General features: G+C 36.9%; 1 protein-coding gene across 6 annotated transcripts in view; it reads left to right on the top strand.

The window, feature by feature from the left end:
• Nucleotides 1–12729, top strand: part of OXR1 (oxidation resistance 1) — a 276422-nt gene that overhangs the window by 206995 nt on the left and 56698 nt on the right. For 5 of the 6 annotated variants that reach the window (XM_017731281.1, XM_017731272.1, XM_017731278.1 and 2 more), the window contains 3 exons: nucleotides 4727–4809; nucleotides 10547–10654; nucleotides 11771–11890. In XM_017731281.1, coding sequence (XP_017586770.1) covers nucleotides 4727–4809; nucleotides 10547–10654; nucleotides 11771–11890 — 311 coding nt within the window. The remainder of the gene's footprint in view (nucleotides 1–4726; nucleotides 4810–10546; nucleotides 10655–11770; nucleotides 11891–12729) is intronic. The other variant, XM_017731289.1, reaches the window with a different exon arrangement.

The raw sequence follows: 12729 nt of genomic DNA on the forward strand, positions 1-12729 counted from the left end.
GATTCTTGTTGTATTTGTTACATTGAAATGAATAGCAGCTGAGAAACATTACAAGTTATTTGAGATTAAAGCTTATTGTGCAGAAAAGGAGGGTAAAGGAAAGTGAATACATTTTGCTCTCTGCAGAGGTTGAAGATCCTCCTAGGCAGTTCTTAGCTTGTATCCTAGTTCTCTTTACCAGCTCTTGGTGCCAGAAGTCCAAAAGATGTGCTAAAAGCATCAGCAAACAGCAAATTGAAGGCCTGCAATTAAGATCAGATGGCATACTAAGAAATGCGAAATATCAGTTTTGTCGTAATAATTTGAGCTAGCACTGCTGCAAGAATATTTTCAGTCTACCAAAATTCAGTGGCACAGGGTCATATAGAGGCAGTTTATAGAAACCCTCCTATAGATGTTGGGAATTTGACTTCAGTTGACTTCAATTTCCAGTTGAATGCCCCTGACTAAATGTCAGAGCTGCCTTGTTGAAAACTGCATCTTCCTAAAACATAATGTTCATAAACGCCTTTTTCCTATCTTGTATAAGTATGTTGGAACAGTAAGTCCTCCTCTGTGTTGGATGATCATATGTAATTGTTCTTATGATAGTCATTTCAACCTCAAGATTCTGTGCCCATGCATTCAGACTAAATACTGGTCTGGTGTCATTTTGAACACTGTTCTACATCTTTCTAGTTCTAGTCTTTTAAATCCTAGCTGAAATATTTTCTTGTCATTCGTGGATCTGGCATGCACTTCTTCACTTCAGTGTTTCAAGCTGTCGTGGAGGCCCAGTCCTGTGAAGAGGTAGTTGAGAATTAAAGCATGAATCCTGATGTTAAAACAAATCTTTCTGTCTAAAGCAGCACAGCTAAGAGCTCTGATAACATAGCACCACAGATCCCCTTGTTAAACAAGTTACTTGACTCTTGGGGTTGTGTGTAGTGTGGTTAGTGGTGTCAGGTTTTTCTTGGTGTGGTCTGAGAGCATCAGCTTCTGTTAGTCTCACTGGCTTGCTGCTGGCAGATGAAGTAATGGTTGTGTGTAACCTGGCAAGATGAGTTCCTGTGCAACAGTTACCTGGAACATAAGTAAAATGATAGTGTCAGACTGACTCTTGTTGGGTCTGAGGACTTTTCAGACCACTGCATTCTATGCTGGTAGTTGTTTCTGCTTTCATGTGCTTCCTAGAATACTAGGGGCACTGAAATGGCTGAAAGATGCATTTACTTTGCCCTCAAAAATGAATAGCCTGCTCGTTTAGTGAGAGATAGAGGCTTTGTAATATGTCATCAGGGAGGTTGAATTCGTGTTTCTACTACTCTGACCTATTTTCACAGTTGAAATACATCCTAGTTTTGTTTCTGAGAGGTTATGTCAAAATTGATGTGTTCTGTATGAGCAGACAGCTTTAAGCACTTGGGCTGTGGGCAGAGGTGTGGATTTTGGTAGCTTGGCCAGCTGGCTAGTCAGCACACACAGAGCTCAGTGTTGCCTGCATCCATCTCTTGTTGACTCAGGAGACTTACATCGTGTCAGGTTATGAAACACTTGAATCCTATACCCATATAGTGAGGGGGAGAGAATGCTTTCAGACTGAAGGAATGGAAGTGGGCACTGATGGGAAGAGTAGGATTTACTGTCTTAGGTATGGGAGGGGAGGACATCAAAAATCCCTAACTGCAGACAGTAAGTTCCTGGAAAACTTGTGGTAGGAGTTCTCCTGTCATCTGCTTTCCTGCAAGGTACCTTCAACAAGGACCTGCCTTCCCCACCCCTACCCTCTGTTTGATCTTACTTTCCTGTAATTACCAGAGCTCTCTCAAATCTCTGAAGATGGTGAAGGGCCTAGAATGGAAACCATACGAGAGTAGCTGAGGTCACTTGGTCTGTCCAGCTTGCAGAAGAGGAGACTGAGGGGAGACCTCCCAGTGGTCTACAGCTTCCTCAAGAAGGGAAGCAGAGGGGCTAGTAGTGGTCTCTTCCCTCTGACCAGTGACAGGACCTGAGGGAATAGCATGAAGCCGTGTCAAGGGATGTTTAGGTTGGATATTAAGAGAAGCTTCCTCAAGCAGAGAATGACTGGGCACTGGAACAGTGTTCCCAGGAAAGTGGTTGCAGTACCAAGACTGCGAGAGTTTGGGCAATGCTTTCAGGCACATGATATGATTCTTAGGGTTCTCCTGGGCACGGCCAGGAGCTGAATGCAGTGATCCTTGTGAGTCCCTTCCAACTCAGGATATTTTATGATTATTCTGTGATTCTTAATCTAAAGCAGCAGGTTCTTCTGCTGTGAAGAAGAAATCATTTTCCATTTTTATTTCTGGCATAAGGAACACAAGTGGTTATTTGTCCAAGAGTTCATTCTGATGCTCAGTTACTGGAAAGGGAGACAATAATTTATCTTGGCCTCTTGAGTGGCACCTGTCTGCAAGCTCTTCAGACACTTGAACTAGTAAGAAGGAAAAGGAAACTTAAATTTGGGTTGAGGAAAAAAACCCCACAAAGTGCATTGGGCTATATACAATTGAAGTGTGTGTATACATATTTGTAGTATGGGGCTTCTCTACTTCCATCTAATGGTGGGGAGGAGGGGAAGAAGACAACTTGTTCTGCAGTAAGGGCTCTCCATTTATAGATTATGGCATGTGAGGGAGCCTGGATGAGATCACTCTATTTTCAGTTGCATCCTTGGACTTTTTCTTAGGATTATTTGACCCAGACTGTTCTTTAAAGAAAATGATTAGGCTCTTGGCAAAGCTTTGATTAGGGTTGAAAAAACTGGAACAGCTACAGTCAAGCAGCTGTTATTTTTCTGTAGCTTGCTGAGGAGGCACCTGTTGTGCTGCAAGGTCTGGTAAAAACTCTGGTAACAAAATATTTGACTTCGACAGGGGAATGTTGTCTGCTGCTAAGCCTACACATAAACTTCTAATGTATTTTATTTGTTACTGAGTTGGCTTCATTTCCCTCAGAGACGTTTGTAGTATGTTTAAAAACTATGAATATAATTAGAAATGAATGTTTCTTTCAGCTAATTTCTTAAAACTGCTATTAGTAAATAGGAGAAGAAATACTTTTTCATGTATTGAATGAAGATAGCAGCATGCAGAGTTAGTGTATAGGTTTTTAGAATTGCTAGAAACTTTTTAGGCTCAGTCTTGAATGTCATTCATAGGTATAAAAACTTAATAATTACCATCTATAGATCGATTTTAGGTATGGGCACATACTTTCTCAGGCTTTTTTCAATATATAAAAAAGGATGAATTAGGCTAAAGTTTATTTCCTTCTTTTATATATATAAAGAATATCACAGGAGATTATTTATGTTGGATCTGCTAGAAATCACTACTTTGTTGTCCTGTGCAGTTTGTCCTATATAGAAAATGTAAGATAATTCTGAGGTAGCTTTCTTCATGTGGTTTGTTTTTTTTCATAATTTCATTTTGTTTCTTATTTTTTTGGCAGTGCAGTACTTGCTGTGTAATTTACATAGTGATTTCCCTGCCCTCTACGTCCTGATAGTTTTGGCTATCCATGTAGAAATTTGGGAGTGGGTGTATGAAAGTTGTGCCAATACTTATCTAGTCTCTTTTCCAGTGTTGGAGTCATGATACTAATTAAATCTAATAATACACTAAAAGATGCTGTTGGTTTATAGCATGTTTCCTTAGTAGTTCAGATGAGGCTTAAATGGATTACAGTAAGTTTTCTATTCTTAATGTAGCCATGCTAAAATATTTTTTAAAAATACATTTTATAAGGTTTCTTTCTTCTATTCAATTTGGGTTGAAATATTTGAGTAAATTATGGTAACAAATTTGAATGTTTCAAAATGGGAGTATAACTAATCCCACTGTAACTTGAAAACTTAATGTCTCGTTCACATAAGTATTTTGGGCTCCTTAATAGCAGATATTTAATTGTTGAAGGCAGAGGCCATGTGGTGGAGACTTACTCTTTTAAGAGATTCATCTAAAAAATCCGTGTGTGTGTATAGATGCAGATGTTAAAACCCTCACTTTTCTAGAGATGTATGTGCTTTCTGTTGAACCATATAACTACACCAGGGCATCGTGATTATCATAAATATCAAGCCAGTTAGTATAAAGTAGTAGAATGTACTTTAGTTACAGATTGTTGTCTATATGGCCTGTGAAACAGAGGTCATCAAAATACAGTGCCCCAATAAAAAGGAACAGTTCTTAATTTGTATTATTTCTTTAGAAACTTCAGGGTTTATTTACAAGCTCTATGTGTTTGCTACAGATAGAATAATTATTAATTTAACACTGTGCTCTTTATTTTATGAAAAATCTTTAAATACTCTGTACTTATCCAACAGGGACAAAAAATCTCCAGTGATTAGTTCAAACATACAGGAATTCTAGATGGAAGCGGACTGGGTATAAGATCATTTAAACACAGCAATTCCAGAAATGTTGCTTGCCTGATGGGGTCAATGTCCTATTTAGTCTTCATTAATTGCTTCCTGGATAGCAGCAAGTACTTCTGCAGTTAGTTGATTTCCAGTTATCAGTTGTTTGTATTGGTCAAATTCTTAAAGCATTGCAGAGGAATGAAGTCCCTATTTTAGCAGCTGGTGTCTGTTGGAATCAGCAGGAGTAAGCTGTGTAACTGGTGGATTAGATGTCTGCCCACGGGGCTGTAGTCAGCAGCCTGTGACAGTACTGAGAGAGGAAAATGAATTTAACACACGCATTGCCTCAATTTTTTTCAGACACTGGCCAGAAGAAGACCCCAGACAAGAAAGATGGGCGACGAATGTCTTTTCAAAAACCTAGAGGGACTCTTGAATATTCTGTAAGTTACTGCTTTATTGTTAGAATGTTACTGCAAAGCAAGTGCAGGCTAAAAAGTTGCGTTACAAAATATAAGCAAAACTGTAATGTGCATTACCTTTAATTGTAGAATTCTGTGTATTTGATAGTCTAGTTTGACAGAAATTAAATTAGGGAATTAGCTATTAGTACTTATGCTGTTTTTCCCTTTAAGTGCCTTTTTTTTTTTTTTTCCCTTAAAAATCCCAAGCTAATCAAACTGTTGACTGGTTTACTTTTAGGTAACTAGTTAGAAAAAATAAATAACAATAGTTATATAATTATGTGCAAGTTCTCTGCATTCAGCATTATTAATAAACTGTTGCTGTCAGGGGAAATAACAGAATAAAGTTGGGAAGGGAAGCTGTATCTTGATACTGACCTTCTGGTATTCTCCTAATAATTGCCATAGATCTGTGCCTTTTACTGTATAACTCTGTTTCTGCACCAGTATCTGAAAATGGAGCCTTTCTCTTCCCTGTTCTGTTCTTGAAATGACCCTCAAACTGTGCTGCAGTCAGCTTTCACATTTGTGGTTACTAAGGGAAACAGAAGTGAGAAGTATCTGTCTTGTGTTATACTGGAAATATAATTAAGCCTATAAATAATGCTTACAGAGTTGATGTTAAAATAGAGGAAGTCTGCCACAGTTATCTTTGAATGCTTTTGAAGCTGGACATGATAAATAAAAATGATGAGAACTTCTTTATGAAAAGTCTTTACTTGACCTTTTGGTTTTCTCTTATTCCAGGAATAAGAGATGTGGAGGAGACTTAACTCTGTTACGTTAAGCCAAGCTGTGATATTGCTTAAGTACTGAGAAGGCTGTGATAGTCATTTGGAGAGAGACAGAGTATGTGTGTAGAGGAGCAAGAAGCACTTAATTAGTGTGGCTTCTATCAGAATTTGAATATAATTCTAGCCTGTGCTAAAGACTTCTTGAAGTTGAAATTCAAAACAGAAATTCTTGCTGTTTAGGTTCTTGCAGTTGAATGTTAATGTAAATGTGACTGTTGTTGATGTTGTATTAACCCATTTGGTCTGAAATACCTGGAAAAAATGATCAGGTGTAGCTCTGTATTACTGGCATCCATACTCAGTAAATCCTGTAATTTGGCTCTTGCCATCATGTGAGTGCTTTTACTTTGGTATGTAAGATTCCAGGCAAAGTAAAAGCAACAAGCTTTCCTTTTTTTAACTTGGTGTGTTTGTGTCAAGTTGTCATGTATTTCTGCAGGTTTTTGTGTTCCAGTAGGTGGGGTTTTAGATTTAAAAATAGCTTTCTTAATATGTACTGAAGTATGCATCACTTCCTTGTGAGTCAAAAAGATGATTCACAGGAATCAATGGCTTTTTGTCATTAAACTTAGTCCACCTTCTAAGGGAGCCTGTTGCACGTATAGAACACGGTGCATTTCAGCTTCATAAATGCTGTATTCTGTCAGGTCTTGCTGTGCATTTCACTCACGAAGCATTTGAGTAGCTCGTGTTTTTGGATCTTTTTGATTAATACTGTGTACATGTATTTTAATAAAATGCACAGATCTAACCTTTAGGAACTGAGCTTATGCTCACTGTAAGAGAGGTCTGGTAACTATTGTGGTAATTTGTTACTATTGTTATTTATGACTTTATTCCGTGTGAAGAGATGCACTTGTGTCTGGTTTCTGACTTAGTCCTACTTCCTGTCACAGTGACAACACATATGTGTACACTCATACGTAATTATATACCTGCATGTGTTGCTTCTTTAAAAACTATTAGAGAATGAAGATGGAAACCAGACTGCCCCTCACCTCCCAGCATTGTTGAAGTTAGTGGTGCATTTTGCCTTTTTTTAGATAACAATTTAATATGTTAGTTTTTCCAGTGGCTACATGGTTTTAGGAGGGAAGGTCTTTGTACTCCTGAAGTTCGGAGTGAGTTGGCATCTCACTGATGCAGACTATGGGGTTTTAATATGAAGTAGACTTCGCACCAGAGTTTTTTTAGAAAACAGAATTACTATGGAACAAATAAACAATAAAATAAATTTTCACTTTAAAGGTAAAGACAAAATGCAGGTAATGTTTAAGATTTTAATCTAAAATTCCCAAGGTATGAAAACTTGAACCTGCTGTTCTGTATGTAGCAGCAGAGAGAAGATGTCAGTAGATATGGTACTAATTGACGGAAGTAAGTCCTAGCTGCCTGTAAAGGATAGTGAGGTTTATTTTTGCTGATATTGCTTAGACATTGAACAGATAGCTTTTAATAGAGTATCCTTTTCTCAGTGTCAGTCAACATATTAGATGCAAATTGATATTGTTAGTTTTTTCAGAATTCACAGTTGGTGCTCAAGCCATATGTTTTCCCCTTCAGCCTTTTATGTTCCATGTTGTGTGTACAGACACAACTGGTGCCTGCCTATAGGTGTCAGAAGGGCCAACTATGGGTGAATAATGGAGCATGAGCAGACAGCGTGGCCCACTGATCACCAGTGGTTGTAGCATCCTAGCAGTCATGTGACTTCAGTAAAAGCCTTCTAACTGCTCTTCCTTTTGAGGAGAAGAAAGAATGTGGTTATTTACAGATATGTTTGGGTTTTGTTTAAGAAAATGTTTATAAGTGAGCAATTGAAATGGATGATCTGGTTTATCAGTGTTTAGAGGCTCCAATGTAAGACTTCCCTTTATCTCTCTGGGGATTGAAGGCTGTGCTCTTCTCTTGAAGTAGTGAATAAGTACTTAATATGCAGCTTATGTTGTCCAGGTTATGGAAAGAGCCCAGTATCAGTTCTGGAGGGTCACAGAAGCCTTTAGTAGACTGTAGCCTCAAGACTGAGTTTTCAGCCTGTGTATAGAGTGTCCTAGGTGTTCTCTTCTGGTGTCACTATCTATTGTCATCGTAAGCCTTTACATGCTATTTAGACAACTACACACTTTGGAGTTTTTGGTGATTTTTTTTTTTTTCTTTTAAATTTCTTTGCTCTTCCATTTCAAACCCCAGGGGTGTCTTCTTGTCTGACTGCTACTTTTCCTTGAGCATGCCATTGTCATAATCTTTTAACGCATTTTGGGGAATATAGGAAATGTAGATCATAATGGTGGTGTTACTTCATCTTTTGTCTTTTACTAATTATTTTTGAAGTTGGCTTTATGATACTTAAAAGATTTGCTTTACTGATGTTGCTTATTATGTAAATTGGGCCTATTAACAATTAGTTAATACAGTCATAATTGGTATTTCTAAAGGCTTGAGTACAGTGCCAAAGTTGTGTTACCTGCTCCCGTTTGTCCTCACTCTTTTCTTTAGTCTTCCCATCTGTTTGGTTTTGCTAGTTCATTTTAATACTCTTAAATTATTGTTTGATTGCTTTCTGGCTTTTGGACATCTAGTGTTGAAATAAAAAAATAATTATCTCTGCACTCTGACTCATATGTGTTTGATGTCTAATTCTTAATGGAAGAACGAATGAATTCTGACTGTTGAAATGCAATTACAGTATAGTTCATTAAAATATCAGTAGAGAATTTGGCTTAAAATAAAGTTTTTAAATAACTGCCAGCTGTTGATCTGAGGGAAATGAAGGTAGTTTGAACCAGAGACAGTGGTGGCTGAAGTTCTGTCTGCTGGTACACACAAGTGCACCTGACAAACATGGGTGTATTCTCAATGAAGATTTAATATCCAAATATTTATATTAGATTTTTAATATTCAGAATAGCATTTAAATAGCTACCTCAATGTATAGAAACTTTATTTTCTGAGAGAGAAGGAATAATTTCTTGCCTTCTCTTACAGTAGTGAATCGATAGGGGAAAAGCTGGGGATCCGTGGTATGTGGTGGCACTATTTCAATCTTGTTAGTTCTGTGCTTTTCTACAAAGTTGTTCTTTGATCTTTTGGCTGTTTAGATTCTACTTTTTAGAATAGTAGAGGGCCTGAGAATTCAAAAGGAGGCCTTTGAATCTAGGAAGATACTTCAGGAAGTCTCTATTATGTGAGCAGTGTCTTTGTTTTAAGAAGGTATCTATGCTGGTCCCTGAAGTCCCATGTAGTGTGGAAATTTGCCTGTGCAAACTTCACAGCCAAACAAAAAGGAATCTTATACTTGCTATTGTGTTCATCATGAGTGAGATAAACCCTTTACTTGCCAAGCTATCTCACAAGATGTTTTTATTTCTGAAGGCTATAAAGAGTGAACACACTCTAAAAAGGGCTTAATCTTTGTGGTTTTTAATTGAATGCTTTTAATATGTTTTATATCATAAGTTAGTCTAAAATCTCAATTGCTTCAATCATTAAGTGATTCATAAGAAATATTTACCTAGCAGCTGACTGTTGTCCTTCAATATTTATGTGAGAGCAAACTTAAGCAAAGCTTTTGAATTTCACTTTACGGTTTGTTTTAGCAAACCTTTTGTATTATGTAGAGCTTCTGATGGGAACACTACTGTTCATTGATTTGGTGATTAGTTTTGTTATGGTCTGTGAAGCACATGGTACATATTTGGTTTGGTTACAGTTCTGTTTTGATTTCTGCTTTAGTATCAGTTAAACATGGCATATGAAAATATTCTTAGTATATCTGTGATCACCCAGTACTGAATGACTGAGAGCTACTACAATACAGTCTTCCATACTGGAAATACTAGTGGAGAGAGGTGTTTGCTGCTTTGTTTAGCTTATTGGCTTCCTGTGTAAAGAAGTCTTGTAATAAGTTTCTAATCCTATCTTAAAAAATCTAATTGTTTTTTCTTTGGCAATGCTTATATCTTTTTGTTGGTGAATCTAGGTTGACAATTGCACCTTTACAAAATGATCTGGAAAAGAATTCTCTAGCTCTACTGATACTTAGCTGGAAATGTATCTTACCTTCTATAGCTTCATCTTGTCTTAACTGATAAAGTCTATTTTTTCCTGGTACAGTGTTTATGAAGCCTTGTGCCATTATGCAGTAAACGTTTTGGTTGTTTGTTTCCTTGTATCTTCATTATTCCTAAGGCTATGAGTTCTTTATTCTGAAATAGTCTTTCTGTACAAATTTTTTTTTTTAATTTTGCTTTCTTCTGGTAGCGGATTTTAAATACACTTTGGGAGATGGAGGTCAGAATATGAGCTTGAAAAAATCCTTTCCTTAGTTGGGAATCACTTTCTCAAAACACTTATGCTTCATCTGCTGTCATAGTAGTCGACCTGGTTTGCTTCATCATTTTTGCATTTTCTCAGTGATGGATTTTGCTTGAAAGTCAGGGTCTAACAGAAGCTTATTTCAGTAATAAGAGTGTGTTTATATTTATGGAGAGAATTCTTCAGCTTTTCTGTAGGTGAAGAGTGGAGAAAAGGAGTTGAAGAGGGGGAATAAATCATTCTGTAAACCCAGTCAATGGTGTATTGGCCCAGTGGTAACCAGCGGTGAATTTGTAGACCAGAAGTTCTGGTGCAGTAGCTGAGCCTACAGCTCAAGCTGTGTGACTGACACTCTGGCCACCTGGAAACATAGTGGGAAGGCATGTGTTTTTACATGGGATTGCAATAGACTAATATTTAGGGGGTAGGTATGTTTTTTGGGGTGGCTTTGTTGTTTGATTTTTGGGGGGCATGGGCAGTCATAAGAAATGAAGACATAAAAGTTCATCAGAATCTTGGTAAATCTACACATGCTAAAATTTGTAGGCCACTATTTGAACTAACTGCTTACAGATTTGTTTTGTTTTTTTTATCCTCAATTGATACAGGTGGAATCAAGAGATACTTTAAACAGTATTGCCTTGAAATTTGATACAACACCCAATGAACTGGTTCAATTAAATAAGCTTTTCTCCAGAGCAGTCGTTCCTGGACAGGTACTATTACACTATTTACATTACTTATCCAACAAAGTCCTCTTTGCTATATTTCTCAATCTTACCAGAGTGCTGAAGTACTTACTGGTTTTCCTATTGGCTTTGTTAAAGAGTTTTTCTTTTTTCTCTAGTCTATTACTTCCTTATGCCTATTAAATAACTGCCTAAAAAGGAAACATGTAAGGAAGCTACCTGTCTCTCTTCTGAAGAGGACTTCTAAAACTAGATGTACTTAATGGTACAATAATAACGCTTAGATACAAGCCAAATTGTTGCTTTGCAAATATAGCAGGCTGTTTACCAATTCTTGTTCAGCAGACACATTCAGGGTGCAGCTTACAAACAACATTCCATGACTGGATATTACTACCTGCAATTCTATTTTAATAAATTGAATAATGTTTCTGTTCCGCTCTGGAAACTTGATGGCTTTACCAGCAGTATATGAATTACCATTCATTTATTATAGATTAGTATTGCCTTTTTTTTTTTTTTTTTTTTCTTCCTGTTTTTGCCTTCAATTTTCACTTCTTGAAAGCCAGGCCTGGAAACAAGTGATAGGTCAACTATGGTGTTAGCCATTGGCCATTTGGTATTTGCACTTTATTTGATAAAATTCTGTGTTCATTACTGATTGCTGCAGAACTTTCTCTAGGTAGATTGAATGCCTACCATGGCTGAAATAATGTATTACAGGTGTGAATACCTTCAGTTGAATTTTTTTTTCTATATTCAGTGAGTCTGTTTCCTCTTTGCTCAGATAAGAGTCATAGCAAGAGAAATAATTGGACAGATCTTCCTTGGACACTCTTATTTCTAGCATGCTGTATATTTTTAATGCTTTCTATCTGAACCTTTTCCTTGGTTATTTTGACTGAAAATCAAAATTATATCAATATAGCATTTAAAAACTTGAAATGCTAAAACTTCAAGTACTTTGCATAGTATTGGTTTTCCCCCTTAAATCATAATTCTGTTAAAAGCAATTCCTATTGCAGGAATGGTTTTGTGTAGTTTATTTTGAGAAAGTGCAGTGAATATACCTGAATTGGTGGGAAATCTAAAGTAAATCTGAAAGCATTACTGACTTCTAACTACATTATATCTTCTTTATAGATTTTGTATGTTCCTGACCCAGACTACATTTCTAGTGTGGACAGCTCCCCCTCTCTAAGTCCTGTAAGTCCCCTATCACCTACATCCTCCGAAGCAGAGCTTGACAAGGCTACAGTAAATGTAGGTATACCTATTGTCCTTGAAATTAATTTTCCCTTACAAGATAAATGTTACAGATGCTATGCTTTCTTCTTAAACTATCCTTTTGTTTTGGGGAGAAAGTACTTGACAACACTTGGAGCTGAAAGTAAAATAGATCCTTTTTAAAAGTAAATACAATATTTAATCTTTTTAAATGACAGTTTTCTATGTGAAAACTGATTTGAAGGCAAATTACTTGTAGCAAAATACTGTCATTGCACACTGGAATCTTAATTAGTTTCTGTTGTGTTTCTGTATTTGTTACATTTCAGAGCTTGTTAAACATTTGTCCCTAATCTTACTGATAGTTTTTCTCAAAATGATGTATTGGCAGGGGTGCTTAGGTACCCCCCGCCTGCCCTGCTTGCTGTAGAGGTGTGGGAGAGGGTTCTCTAGTTTAATTTCACAAAATAAAGTAAAAAAAAAAAAAAAGGTTTCTGTGAAGGGCTAATACAGAATTAATTTTAGCTGACTTCTACTCAGTAGTTCTACCTTTGTTGACTTTCAAAATGCTAAAAATGTTTAGCCATCAAAGCTGTGCTGTAATTCAGCTCAAATGTAGGTTTTTGGGTAGGAGCTGGCTTTGTAGAAGAATGTCTTTCCAGGAACACTGGTTTGCTGTTGACAGCATTCCATAGGGAGCCATCCAACCAGGAAGATTCAGTATTTGAGCCTGAGCTTCTCTGAAGTTTTTGCAACTATGACCTTATCTGGATGCTTCTGCATACATCACCACTGTTCTTTTCCCAGTTATTATCTTTTTCTCTCAAATAACAGATTTTCTTGGTAGCATATTTTGATAGTAGTCAGTCAAGCTG

The sequence above is a fragment of the Corvus brachyrhynchos genome, unplaced genomic scaffold (genome assembly GCF_000691975.1).
Source record: "Corvus brachyrhynchos isolate BGI_N302 unplaced genomic scaffold, ASM69197v1 scaffold710, whole genome shotgun sequence".
NCBI classification, from domain to species: Eukaryota; Metazoa; Chordata; class Aves; order Passeriformes; family Corvidae; genus Corvus; species Corvus brachyrhynchos.